Genomic DNA, 15,198 nt, shown 5'->3' with positions numbered 1-15,198 from the left:
TATGTTATATAGAACCGGTCCGGCCTAAAAAACTTAGTATTGAAACCGTACCAGTTCAGGCCGAGTTTGCCATTACGAAAACCAGTTCGAGACCGGTCCAAAATCAGACCGGTTTGACTGGTTGAAACTCATCCAATCTGATTTTTCCATTCTTAGCAAGGATAATCGCACATCAAAATTACACATGGCCAATCCCTCTGTCAGACCCGTTATCGACAGGAGGGCGCCACCCCCTACCATAGAAGAATCTACCATCATTGAAGCTCATTAATTATCCCATCTCCTTTATAATCGTGATTTATCTTTAATCATTAATGTTTGTTCTTGCTCATCCGCCCGTGGTCCAACCTATAATTAATTTGCCTAAATTATCGATATCAATATATATAGACACGTGAGGATTGCCATTTTTGAAGTTGTGTAGGCTGAAGCCACCCATCGATAGACGTTGAGATAAAGTAAATTCTTTACAAATAATAATAAGATAAAATAGTAGAGTAAGTTTTGTAAAGTCTATTTAAAATAAATTTATGTTTAGATGTTAAAATAAGTTTAGATGTATTTATAAAAAATTAAAAAAATAATTTATAAATCTTATATGTAAAGAAATTTTGAGTTCGAATAAATTTAATAATTTCAAAAATAAGTATATAAATATTAAACTTAATTTAAAATTAGATTAAACTGAATTCAATTCAGTCTAAGTTCTGAACGGAATCTTAAAATGTATACTTGTATACTTTAGGTGTATATGTTTCGTGTATTTTTTTTATAAATATGTGATAAAAAAAATATGTGATTTATATATAAAAAAATATATTTTCATTAATAGATCTTTTTTTTTTTCATTAATAGACCCTTTTTTTCCTAAATAAAATGCATAGGGCTTAAAGATCTTAAAATATATTTAGAATTACTCCTCTAGAAATTTATTTGTATTTGTATCGCTTATCAAAAGTTAGCACGTTTTACCTTTCTCTTTTTAATAATTTTATTTTGTATTGTTATTGCGTTCAATTATTTGAAAGGTTTATGCTGCACACAAATATCATTCACAGCTCTCTCTCTCTCTCTAAACAACAATATTCTGGTTGGACTCTGGAGTGCAATTGAAGTTGAAGGTAGTCAGTCATGGAGGCCAAGAAACCAGACTACCAAAAAAGCAGCACTGATCATCTGGTCCTCGACATCGACCAGCCAAATTCCAAGAATATCAAACAATCTTTCCAGACAAACTCCGATGATCCACTCTCCCAATGCCAAGCAAGACCCAAACTCCTCAGACGCCTAAACTTTTCCAAACCCAAGTCCCGGTTTGAGGAGATCAACTACCCCCTCCCACCACGAGCCATCCTTGAATCCGAAGAACTCCAACCATTAAACACCCACGAAAACTCATCGTCGACGGACGACGAGGACGACGAATGGTATGGAAACGAAGAAGAAAACGACGAAGATGAAGCACAAGGCAAGGACAGAAAGAAAAAGAAAAGAAAGATTAACAAGAGGGCCTTGATTGAATGGATATTGTTCTTCTTTATAATGACTTGCCTGGTTTGCTCTCTCACCCTAAACTCCGTCAAAAACAAGAAGAAATGGGGTTTGGAGATATGGAAATGGTGCCTGATGGTCATGGTCATGTTCTGCGGACGCCTTGTCTCTGGATGGGTGGTTGGATTTCTCGTCTTCCTCATCGAGCGCAACTTCATGCTCAGAGAAAAGGTCCTATATTTTGTCTACGGTTTGCGCAAGAGCTTCCGAAATTGTGTTTGGCTAGGCCTAGTTTTAGTAGCATGGATGATCATGTTTCCTAACGTTCACGAACAAAACAAGTTTCTCAAGAAAGTGTTCCGGGCTCTAATCGCTGTGCTCGTCGGTGCAACCATCTGGCTGCTAAAGATCTTATTCGTAAAGGTCCTGGCCTCGTCCTTCCATGTTGCTACGTTCTTCGATCGCATGAAAGAAAGCGTTTTCCACCATTACATATTGGAAACGCTTTCTGGGCCTCCGCTGGACGAGGACGAGAGGGTACTGCCCCAACGTCGCCGTCTGCAGGCGTCAAAGACCCTGCCTGCGAGGCTGAGGAAGATCGACATGGAGAGGCTGAGGAAGCTTAGCTTGGAGGGCAGGCCGACGGCGTGGAGCGTGAAGAGGCTGGTGAGCCACGTGATGTCTTCAGGATTGTCGACCATTTCTAAAACCGTTGATGATTTTGGGAAGGCTGAGTCGGAGATTACCAGTGAATGGGAGGCGAGGAACTGTGCTCAGAGGATATTCAAGAACATTGCTGCAAAGCCCGGTGCCAAGTGAGTTTACAGCTCTCTTAACAATATTAATTAATTAACTAAAAAAAAAAAAAGGTTTTGTGACCAATTTATTGTAATAAAAAAATTATTTATAAATCTTTTCATTGCAATAAATTAATCATAAAAACTTGTTTTTCTCGTAGATATTACTACGAGTGTCTAAAAATAGATAAATTACAAATATAGCAAGGATACATACTATTAAGTGTCTAATTACTCTGCACTCTATTTTTAAAAGAGTAGGATTAATTATTAGAAAATTAATTATTTTATGTAAATATTGTATTTATTTAATTTTTTTATAAAATTATGAAGCACTTATGCATTCCTTAACTGTAAATATCATTTATCGTTACAAAATATAACTCTATTAAAAACAAATTTATAGGAAATTTATATACCCTAAATTCACAAAAATCAATATTATATGTGTTTTTAGATAGTAATCAATATTATATGTTGGCGCTTTTTTAGCTAGGTTGCTTGGCATAAATTTATACTTAGCTAGAGGTTTGAAGTTTGTAATAGTTTATTTTGAAATTGAATCAAAATATACTGGTTTTGAAAACTTAACTATCGATACGGACTGATTTAATATGGAAATCGGAATTTTTGGTGTTTTCAATTTCAGCCTGGTTTATCATTTATACATGTAGCACTACATATGTTGAGACTTGAGAGCTGGTTCCTCTAATAATTGTTCTAAATATGTTTACCATTTACACATGTAGCACTACATAGAATTTCATATTATTTTACATCAAGTATTATATTAAAAATTATTAGATTAATTTTATATTATATCAAATGTTATATTGATTTTATGTTCTAAAATTAATTGTCTTGAATAATAAGATTAAAATTTCACATTATATTAATTAATAATTTAACATATAATATAATATAAAAAAATTATATAAATATATTTTATATATAATATAAAAGACTAAAAATATAAATCAGTTCGATTTGATTCAAATCAATTTTTAAAATATAAAAATGAGTATCGAATCGATTTTAAACCAATTTTGATTTAAAAAAATTGATATTAGACTAACTGAATTGAACTCGAATCCGATGGAGGATTAATCGGTTTAACCAAAATTTTGATATTTTTTTAGAATCTTCCTACCGATATCGAGAAAAGGACTAATAGCTAGATCGGTAAGTGCAATTTTTCTTTTTCTTTTTCTTTTTTCTGTTTTTACTTATTTTTTATAAAAAAAAATGAATTTACTAATAAATACTTTATTAATTATTAATTATTAAAAAAAACAAAAAATCAAAGAATGGGTGGATTTTGGGTCCCCAGCCTTCTCCATTCCTTTGACACCACTACGGCAATATTGGGTGGACATACATCATAGAACGGCCTCTCGGTCCCATAACTTTTGCTTTTACTTTGTGGTTTTTCTCGGTCCCATAATTTTTGTTTTCTTTTATTAGTGGTTGTCCCTCTGATTAATACATTACACGTACAAGACAAAATAATCACATCGTCCTGCTATATTTACGGCAGCTTTGCAGCCAATATATTTATTTACAATAAATCTACTCGAACTGTATCGTTCTAAATAATCACTCTTTAAATTAACTTTTTTTTATTTTTTATTTAATAATTAAAAAAGTAATTTTTAATATATTACTATATTTTTTTATTTTTTAAAAATATTTAAATTTACTTAAAAAATAAAAATATAAAAACAGCACTGCTCATTTATTTATGAAAATAATGATAGGCTTATTATTACTTTTTTAGTATATTTAAAATTTTTGTTTATTTATTATTATTTTTAAATATTTTTTTAATATCTTTAATCATTAAAAAATGTAAAACTTTATTAATAATTATTTCTTTAATTATTAAATAAAAATAAATAAAAAATATTAAAAGGTTATTTATGTATAGAAATTAAATTCAATTTTCTCGCAACAGAGCATTACTAATTAAATAAAATAACTCTGTAAACCCAACATTTGCCTTGATTAAAATTTAAATCATGCTAACGAGGGGCACGTGGTACTCGATTGAGCCTGACGAAAAGGTCGATCACAACTACTTCCATAGGGGCAGTCATGATGGCTTGGGCACTGGGCAGCACTGCCAATTCGCTAATTTTGTGTCTTTGACAATGACTAGACGAGGTTGTTATCCTTCGTACTTATATCATACACCACTCATAGTGTGTGTATATAACACGTGCGTGGTTGTTGGAGTGAGCTCCACTTCTTGAAAATCCATAAATACATGTCATTTTTTATAATATTTTATATAATTATATTTTAAAATTAATTATTATTTTATAAAAATATTCTTATTTTAAAATATATATTATAAAATGTGTTGTTAGATATGTTGCGAAAGTATCATTACTCTATATTTAAATTTTAATTGGTTATTAAACATCTTCGCTTCTTGTTTGCTTTAGCTTTAGAGCCCATTTTCTCATTGGACATCATTCTTTCTCTGGTTGTTTGAGTCTTGTATTGAAGTTTGTTTTATTAATAATGTTCAATATGAAAAGTAGACAGAAGATTTGAGTTAAGTTCATTTTCTTTTGAGGCCTAGATTTAGGTTAACCTCAAAAACAACCTTATTTCATTTTGTAATCTTTCAAACTAACAATCAGTGAATCACCACAAGCTTTGGTTCAATATATAGTTCTTTATGAGTTATTTTCAAATGGATTGATAAGTATTAGATTTTGGCTTAAAAATTCAAATAAGTATTTGTCTTAAACTATTAGTATTAAGTACCATCTAAACAATATTAGTTGAATTCTCTAATAGAGCTTAAGTCTAGGCTCCGTTTGGTTTTTTTTTTTTTTTAAAGGAAAGCAATTTCATTACTAAGATTGATTTGGTACATTACAAGCTAAGTCATCCATAATAGATCTTTTTGACTTCAATAGGGCCATCTTCCAGCCAAACATTTTCACTAGAATCTCTAATTGCTAGCTTAGCTGATGTATGAGCACTTACATTAGCAAATCTGTGTACAAAGACTAGTTTCCACACAGGGCAGGCTGCCATAAATTGTTGTAGATCCTCCTGTCCAGACCATAAGCTGTCTTCTTCCTTTGAGTTAGCTGCATTTATAACAGCTTTAGCATCCCGTTCAAAACAAACTTGTGGCAATCCTAACTCAATGCATAACTCCATGGCTCTATGAAGAGCATAGCTTTCTGCTTGAAAAACCGAAGAGACGTGCTCCTTAGGTGCTATCAAACACCTCAGTAGTGTTTGTATATTTTACAATCAAATTAAGAGCTACCCAACATATAATTTTACTAATGATCAGGATTCAAACTAGTTAAAAGGAGAAATTGATCGAGTTTAATTAATGGGTCCTATTCTAAGCTTTTCATTTCAAGACTTAAGAATAAATGACTCGTTTTGTAACTATTTTCAAATATAAATGCTACTATTCATATTAGATTTTGAGTTTGTTTGGATAGTGAGATGGAATGAGATGATTTTAGATAAAAGTTAAATAAAATATTATTAGAATATTATTTTTTAATAATATTATTATTTTGAGATTTGAAAAAGTTGAATTGTTTATTGTATTTTGTGTGAAAATTTGAAAAAGTTATAATAATGAAATGAGATGAGATGATTTTTTAATCCAAACGGCCTCTTTATCATCTTTAATGATAGATGTTATTGGATGTAGCATATTTTAAGTGATTTTGTCTGTCAACCACTTAGCTGGACATACTTATAAATCAACATGAAATCTTGCATGAAGATAGAAGAAGAGTAATATTTATTATTTCATTTCTCCTTTCCCAAAAGGTCTCCGAATTCCAACTTATATTGATCAACCTTTAGATGCCAACAAAATGTATTGACCTACATTTTCAGATTGATCCTCCTTTTGAGAATCGGATGCGCGAGGGAACCCTCCACCCATCATCTTAATGATCATAATTAAGTTCATGCTTCACATTTAAATTTTTACAACGTGCATCGATGTGGGTGTGTGTGTGTAGCTAATATAGTAATTCTCCTTTTTGAAATGTTTATTCATCAATTACTCTGAATTATCTGTCACAGATATATAGAAGAGGAGGATTTACTAAAGTTTTTGCATAGCGAGGAGGTTAACACTATATTTCCAATGTTTGAAGGAGCAATCGAAACTGGAAGAATCACCAAGTCTTCATTCAGAAATTGGGTGGTAAGCTTCTACATGCTTATAATCCTATTACATTGTTGTCATGACCTAAACCCTGAAAGGGCATGCATGCATCGTAGTTATTACTGTCAATATTCTACAATTCAAAACATTATTAATATAAACTTTTAAGTCCTATAAACTGAATTTTACATCTAATCCTGGCCATTCACTTCCTGTTTTAATCCAATATTGGCTCTTTAGGAGTACGATATTTGAAAATTCATATTTTTCCCTGTTAATTTGTGACAATTAGAGAAAGAAATTGAATTCTTATAATTTCTTATCGACCAGATATTTGTTTCTCGAACTAGGAAGAAAAGAAAAAAGAAAAATATATTGCTAATACTTGTAGAATAATTAGGTCCATGCCTACTTTGAACGGAAAGCTTTAGCTCACTCCCTGAATGATACAAAGACGGCTGTCCAGCAACTACACAAGTTGGCAAGCGCAGTGGTTGTTGTGATTATAACTGTGGTATCTCTATTGGTAATGGGTTTGGCCACAACCAAGGTTATATTCGTTGTTACATCTCAACTACTGCTCGTGGGGTTCATGTTCCAAAACATGTGCAAAACTATGTTTGAGTCTATCATTTTTGTGTTTGTGATGCACCCTTTCGACGTCGGTGATCGTTGTGTTATTGAAGGCGTACAAGTAAGTAAATATTGTATATATTTCTTATGATTAAGCATACTTTACTGGGAAAAAAAGTACAAGTTCTGGGTTATTTTTCATCCTTATCACCATGGTTATCTCTCTGTTTTGTGTGTAGATGATTGTTGAAGAGATGAATATTTTGACAACAGTGTTTTTACGATATGATAATGAGAAAATATATTACCCAAATGCTATTCTTCTTACAAAGCCAATCAGCAATTTTAGAAGAAGTCCAGACATGGCAGATTGTATTGATTTCAGCATTGATGTGTATACGCCCGCTGATGATATTACTGCTCTTAGGAAGGCCATACAATCGTAAGTAATATATATTTATTGCATCTACCTTCAATATCTTAGCATTGACCAGATTGTTTATAGAAAGGTGAACAGTCATAAAGCTTGGACTTTGACCACTACCAGCTAGTCGTATTTATTACTAATAGTTATAGTTGTGAAAAGTTTAGCAATTGTGTGAAAAATGTTGGTGCTGGATGCAGATATATTGAGAGTAAGCCAAAGCATTGGAGCCCGAAACATTCACTACTGGTCAAGGAGATCGAGAATGTCAACAAGATGAAGATGTCTCTATGCGTTCAACACACCATGAACCATCAGAATTATGGGGAAAAGAGCAGTCGAAGGTCAGAGCTAGTTTTGGAATTAAAGAGGATTTTTGAAACCCTTAGAATACAATACCACCTACTTCCTCAAGAGGTACATGTTACACAATTCAACGCTACCAATGGGAGAATGTCGTTTCCGTCCTCCTAGACAATTATAAGTTCCTCTTTAGTGTTGTCCTTGGCAAGTTCTAGTCTCCCATTCTCCCTCTTCCCTTCCATTTACTCAGAGAACTTAAAGCCCCCAAAACGTTTTCTACTCTTTAGTTTTAAGGGTGTGATATTCTACTATCTCACAAAAAAATTACACGGTGTTTATGCGTGTGGATTTTTTAGGTTTTATTTCACCGCATCTACCTAAGTCATCATTTTGAATGATAGAAGGTGCACAAAGATATGTACTTTCTTGACTCCAAATATAGTAATCATAAAACCAAATAATAGTGATTTTAAAAAACACTTTGAAACTACTTGGATGATGTTGTGTTTGAGGCATTGAAGGTGCATAAAGGTTTGCTTCCTTAGATCATTTTCATTGAATTATGCAAGTGTAAATCCAATGAGAAATTTAGCTAATAGTACTTGAAAATGCTCTATATTGGATTATCTAATTTTAAAATTTTTTACTGTTAGCTACCGTAAAATTAAGATTTACAACCAAATTTGATTGTTACTATTTCACATCCAAATGAATAAAAAATAATATATTTATACACACTCTCTCTTCCCTCTATTCTTCCTCCCCATTCTCATTCTTTATCTTGCATTATTTCTTCATATTATTTAATAAAAAAATAATAATGTATTTTCATATAAGCTCTTAATTTAGAAAGAAAATTAATAAAAAATAATTTTAAAAAAATTATTAAATTTATAATATTTTATTATTATTTTGACTAATAAATAGATAATCTAATGTGGAAATAAAGTTTAAATGAAATAATTAAATGTAAAATCATGTCAGATTACACAAATTGAATATTTATATTTGGATAATCCAATAAGAATACTCTTAATGAGATTTGGTTTAGACTGCATAGATACAAAATTCTAATTCAAAAAAAATTAAATCAGTCTCGAAACAAATAAATACATTGAAAGCCAACCATTTTTTATTTTTTATTTTTTTGTCTTCAATCTATTAAGAGTCTTTTCCACGGCAATAGACTTTTCACTTATATGGGGCCCACCCTTGCTTCAGATAGTTAATGGGTTAAGCACTTTATTGCTTCCCCTTAAATCACTGGGGCATGCATCAACGGGGTCATGAGCCATTCCGTTGCCACTGCATTAATCTCCACTATGTACAAAGTCAATTTTCAACATATCCAAATATCCCGTTAGTCTCTTGCAACTTTCCTCACTTTGTGATGCCAACAATGTAATTTTAGAAAATACCTTTGTGAGTTTACATATCTTTTTACTTTAGGACTATCCATCAAGAATGTAATTTGAGGGCAACAATGGCTTAACAAGAATTGTCAGGACACACAAGGCATGCCTACACACTATTCCCATGAATCCAAATAATCTAAAATTGCATTTAACAATAAAATCATTCTCAATGTATGAAACCCAAAACATCACTCATTTAACATACCCATCAACAACTTTCACTTCATTAGTAACCTTGTAAGTAGGGGTAAACTAATGGGTTCAGTGCAATTTTAATGCCAAACCAATGAAGCACCAACGTTGGAGAATGATGCTTAGAATTGGCTGAAACCAGTCGACTGGGGGAGAGAAAACTAATAGTCTCGGTCTCGACATGCATCAATGAGGTCTTTAATCTGCCGTCAGAGTCTCTGTGACAGAGGAGGGAAGCTGTGTTGTCGTCTGCCATGAGCGTGGGAAGAGAATTGCAGAGGAGAAAACCTAGAATTGAGGAAGAAGAAGAAAGCGGATAGAGATGGTTTATTAATCGCATTTTGAAACGGCGTCATTTGGCTTAAACCAAACCCTTTATATATAAATATATATATATATATATATATATATTATTTCCAAGACCTAAAACGATGCCATTTCACTCATTTAAGTGAAACGGCGCCGTTTTAATATAGGTATAAAATTGCAAAAAGAAATAGCAAAACGGTCGGCAGATTCTGCAGTTTTTCACTAGGTTGAACTGAGACTAAACCAGCTGACATCGGTTTTGCTTATTTTCCACCTTCGGCCGATTGGTTCCCTACTCCAACAACCGTTCTAAGTCAATTACAGATGGTTTTCTCAATTCTTGTACAACCCTACTTATAAGTGTGGACTAAACCTTCATAATTGACAAAGAAAGGTCGACAATATAAAAACCCACATAATGCATTTTGAACTTTTTTGAACTTTGCATTAGTGTACAATGATTGGAATTGCTTCTGAATTGAGTAGTGGGTTATATATGGAAATTGGATATGGAAGGAGTGTCTTTGCACTAAAGCTATCTCCCAAGTGCAGGAGGTGTCAAGTTGATTCAAGGGAGAGTCCCAAGGTCAATTTCACAAGGACAATGACGTTCAATAAATCATCTGAGTCTTAAAATGCTTAAGGATGCTAATATTTTCAAAATATGTATGATGTAAGAAATGGGCGTGCAAATCTTTTTTGGACCTCAATAGGGACTAAGTCAGTGCTCTTTGCACAAATGCAAATGGAAGGTACTGATTATAAAATATATGGGGTGCAGCAATACCAACTCAAAATCCTTGTTAATGTTTGAAAAAAAAAATTAAATATGTCAAAGCAAAGAATGATGGTAGAAACTCAAGTGTGAATGTGGTTTTTGTATCTAAAAGGCAAAAGATCAAACACCTAAGCTATGGGTTCACTCTTCAAGGGTTGTGCTCAAATAAGTTTTCATTCTCTCACTCCTTCAAATACTATCTCTATCAAGAAATGGGCATTTGGAAAATTCAACAATTAGAGGCCACTTTTGTTCAACAACAAAATTCACTATGAATTTGCTAAGCAATTTTTAGAACGACCTATTAACCATGTAGTCTCATTGCAACCCAAGCATCTATTATGCCTCATGTCAATAATAGATCAAATGAGCGAAGAAAGAACTCATGCTGAATCTTTCGTGACTGCCTTACAAACCCTTAGATTTATGAAATTAAACCAAAGGAAATCTAACTTATAGAAGTCACAACCCAATCCAAGCTTTACCCAAACTTAGTCATGGAATTACTCTTGCATAGTGAAAGCAAAATGTTCTATTTCTAATGCAGAAAAAAAAATGACATATAAAAAAGCAAAAACCAAAGGTAAAAGGAAGAAGGAAAGGTGGATCCCCCTAATACACCTCTACTCCTCTCCTTTTATGCTTTTCTTCCCCTTTACCTTGGTGTGAAACTGGTTTTCTGGACCATAGAATATTCTGTACCCTCTTCCCCATCATTTGTCGCACATGCCTTGGCCTTTGTTGGTTCACGTCCCACTTCCTCTCCATGGCACCACACTTAGAACACTCTCTTTCCAAAGGAATGTCGGCTGAAGGGATGGAAAGATGAGGCCTTTACTTTTCCAGGGTTTCCTTTTTCCATGGCAATTACAATTCTTCCCTTGATCCACTCATTTTGAAATGTCGCATGCCTCTTTCCAAAAATATCTTGCATAGCATTTACATATATCATGAGTGTTTGTCATTTTAATGGTGAATACGGGACTTTGTGTGCAATATATTGGCATCAATTACTATGGTACCCAATGTTAGAATTTGATGCATAATTAAGTGCTCAACTCTTTTTTTGATGAACTTATTCACTCATTTAAGCAACTTAATTAAGCATTTCTAACACTTTATCAAGGAACTAAAGCTTGTTGATGTCTCATTCTCTACTTTTATTTTCAAAGCATTGTCATATTGCTCTACGAGTTGCTTCAAGATGGTCTTTGAGTTAACATAATCATCAAAGAATACGTTCATACTTTCCCTTCACTTCTTCGTCCACATTTTAGCCCAAAATGTATTTTTCACATATGCTGGCACCCACTTATGTCTCTCCTCATAGAACCGATCATTATCATGTAGATTGAGGGTTTTCAAGCATCATGTCCCATATCTTTTCAAGTTCCTTACGTCAAAGAGTCATAAATACAATTATGAATCAAAGCCCTAATTACTTCGTATTGAGAGTGGGATACAAATTTTCAAGCCTTCTTTCTATGATTGAATCCATTTTCTTATTGCATCTAAAAACCTAGTGTTCTTTGGACTCAATACATGTGCATCTTCAAGCACAACAGTAGAAAGTAAATATCTTCCATCGAGATAGAGAGTTGCATTAAGCTTTGTCTTACATCCCACTCTCTCAATTGGTCTTGGCCCGAGGACATTAGAACTGAAAGATTTTACTTGACCTTATTGAATGCAAGCAAGGTTACGCCGCCCCATTCCTCATGAAAATCTAGGTGAGATTTGGGGTGCCAAGGGTGCTGGCCAACGGTCAATACTTAAAACGTAATTCAACTAGGTGTATAATTTTTCAGAGTGGAAGATATTTATCTATGAAATCATAGCAAAATACGTTGCAGTGAAAATGGTGTTAAGTACCAGAATACTAATTTTCACAACAAAATGGGCCTCTCGCCTATAGAACCTCGTTCCTCATAAAAGTTTAGGGGAGGATGTGTGGTGCCAAAGGTACTGGCCAAAGGTCAATACCTAAGAGGGAATTGAACCAGGCATGTAATTTTCCAGAGGGAAGTAGACGTGAAGAATATATACTTATGCAATCGTAGCAAAAATTTAAGCAAAATACATTGTGGTGACAATGCTAGCTATCAAGTACAAGAATACTAATCTTTACAACAAAAGGGCCTTTCTCCCTTCCTTAAATCTAGAGATATGATATCATCCAAATGTAAATAAAGTTTGTCATTTTAAAGTGCCGGATCGATTACAAGTTGTTATGTGACCTAAAATTTTATATTCCATTGGAAGGTATAGGATAATTATGGCGGTTACTGGTCCTCACACTTAGGACTCAAGTGGGTTTAACTCTTCTTCCTCGGGTGTCATGTCAAGATCTAGATCTGCATCAAAATCTATGGTCCTAAGAATGAAACCATAGATAGGTTAGACAGCTATGACAAGAATACTAATAAGACATAATGCTACCGAAGATGCTATGAACACTTTTATGAAAAGTTGGATGAACACGTATATGTGTGGCGAGGAGTCACCCTCACTCTTACAACTACATGCATCCTCAATCATGGTGAGGAATCACCTTCTAAGATAACACATGTGATTCCTCCAGATTTTGCTTGGGATCATACGAACATCTGAAGAATCTGAACATGCAACATAAGGTTACTTGTTCCCATTCATAATAGTAAAAGATGCAATGCACTAGCACGCATCTAGCAAAATGAAATATTCACATCAAATAATTTTTTTTCTTTGAGTAATACTGTGCACCAAATTAATAATATCACAAATAATTCTAAAACATATTACATAAAACATGAAAGTGATACAAAACCATGATTATAGCATAAGTCTAAAACATCTATAATCTCAAAGGTAAGGGGGACAATGCTTTATAAGTAGTTTTTTTTTTCTTTCTTTTTTTAAAGAGTTGAGGTCACATGTCCAAGAGTGTCCCTCCCCGCATTATTAAAACCTCACTTATGGCGGAGGAAAACCGTGGTTACAAGTCCATAAAAAAAAACAAAACCTCATTATTCCCAAAAAAGAGACCAATACAATAACCAATGCACCCAAAACGCAGAAATGAAACTCATATCCTAAGACTTGGCAAACCCAGAGCATCCAACCGAATTAAACCACAAGCACGATGAGGCAACTCACAAGAGTTCCAATAGATACAATCGGACCCCTCCTCCCCTTGTCTAGTTAAAAAATCCGCAACTCTATTACCTTCCCGAAACTGGTGTAAAACCAAGTATTGAGTACCAGTCAAAACCTGTACAACCTCCTCCCAATAATCCCACAGGCAGGGACGAAACTACTAAGGGCCTCAAAATTTTTAAAATCATATGAAAATTACAATTTTGAAGGTGTATTTATAAAGAAAACTATATGAAAATTAGTATTTGACCCCCCCAAAATTATTTTTTTGTAACTTGACCCTCCAAACCAGATTTTCTGGTTTTGCCCCTACCCACAGGTACCACACCGTGCACATCTTCTCTCTAAGCCACTTAACCACCAACGTAGAATCACTTTCAATAACCAAGTTGATGAAGCCCAACTCTTTGCAAAGAGTTAGACCACCAATGAGCACCCTTAGCTCCACTTCATTATTGGTACCAACCCCATATTTAGAAGAAAAGGCCACCAAAAATCTGCCCCTTTCATCCCTAATAACCCCACCTCCCCCACAACTACCTGGGTTACCCCTACACAAACCATCATCTACATTTAATTTCACCCATTCATCACTTGGCTTACTCCATGCTACAAGTTTTGGTATTCTCAGGACCACCTCTCTTACCAGTATTCCCAGTTCAGATAAAAGCTTACAATCAAAGCTGGATAGAGCCTTGACTTTTAGCAACTTGGACGAGAAGACTAGCAGCCAATGTTTATTCGAAGACCATATCACCTCCACTGAATCATCCCTCCCCTGCATCGGAGCATCACACCTCCATTTTCAGAGTCTCCAAGAAATCAACGTAGGCATGATCCCTATAAGAACACCACGCTCCATCTTCTTCTTTGCACAAGTAAACCACATTTTACATCTCGCCCACAAGTCATCCAAAGCCATGCAAGGAACACTGAGAAGACCTGTTGCACGACGCCATACAGCAAATGCCACCATCCCCTTGCACAAGACATGATCCCGATCTTCCACCCCTCCATTGGGATAGCAGACACATTTTGAAGCCAGAGAGATACCGATCGACTGCACCCTCTCCTCAACAGGCAAGCAATTAAATCTAGCCTTCCACATACACACTGACAATTTTTTTGGAATAACGCTGCACCAAATCCAGTCCAGGCCTTCTAACTTTGGCTACGTAACCCATATAACCTCCCATGTCATTTTGGTCGTGAGCTATCCGTCCACACCAGGACACCAAATTCGAGTATCACGCCCCTCTCTTCTCCCAGGAACTTCTCGTATAATGTCATCACCCACATCAGATGCTATTAAAGAATCCAAAAACTCCTGATCCCATCTCCCCTCCACCCAACAGTCTTTTACCTCCAACCATGGTTGATTGACAATGGGTACCTCTGCTGCAAGCACCTCTCGTGATAACCAACGGTCAAACCAAAAAGAAACACCCTCCCAAACTCTAACCGCCATATGTTCCTTCACCATCGGCATTACACTGCAAATAGACTTCCAAAACATGGAGCTCGAGTTCCTGCTAGTTGTTTCGAAAAAAATGCCCTTCCTTTAAATACTTTGCTTTAAAAAATCTAGTCCACAAATTATCAAGTGATAACAAACGCCA

At 34.3% G+C, this 15,198-nt stretch overlaps 1 protein-coding gene across 1 annotated transcript; it reads left to right on the top strand.

Moving 5' to 3' along the window:
- Window positions 1-1,025: 1,025 nt before the first annotated feature.
- Window positions 1,026-8,229, top strand: LOC122313102 (mechanosensitive ion channel protein 10-like). Its single transcript, XM_043127836.1, has 5 exons — window positions 1,026-2,306; window positions 6,366-6,489; window positions 6,851-7,144; window positions 7,263-7,465; window positions 7,648-8,229. Exons 1-5 carry the CDS (start codon window positions 1,132-1,134, stop codon window positions 7,919-7,921), a joined length of 2,070 nt encoding a protein of 689 aa, XP_042983770.1. The 5' UTR covers window positions 1,026-1,131; the 3' UTR covers window positions 7,922-8,229.
- The last annotated feature ends 6,969 nt before the right edge of the window (window positions 8,230-15,198 follow it).

Source organism: Carya illinoinensis, chromosome 1, assembly GCF_018687715.1.
Source record: "Carya illinoinensis cultivar Pawnee chromosome 1, C.illinoinensisPawnee_v1, whole genome shotgun sequence".
Classification (NCBI taxonomy): domain Eukaryota; kingdom Viridiplantae; phylum Streptophyta; class Magnoliopsida; order Fagales; family Juglandaceae; genus Carya; species Carya illinoinensis.
This window is presented reverse-complemented; position numbering and strand designations above follow the sequence as displayed.

What these genes read in the sequence shown, in the direction of transcription:
- LOC122313102 (XM_043127836.1), top strand. Translation starts at nt 1,132, where the DNA reads ATGGAGGCCAAGAAACCAGACTACCAAAAAAGCAGCACTGATCATCTG. An exon ending in GCTGCAAAGCCCGGTGCCAA is followed by an intron (nt 2,307 to 6,365) that starts GTGAGTTTACAG and finishes TATCTGTCACAG; the next exon opens with ATATATAGAAGAGGAGGATT. An exon ending in CTTAGGAAGGCCATACAATC is followed by an intron (nt 7,466 to 7,647) that starts GTAAGTAATATA and finishes TGCTGGATGCAG; the next exon opens with ATATATTGAGAGTAAGCCAA.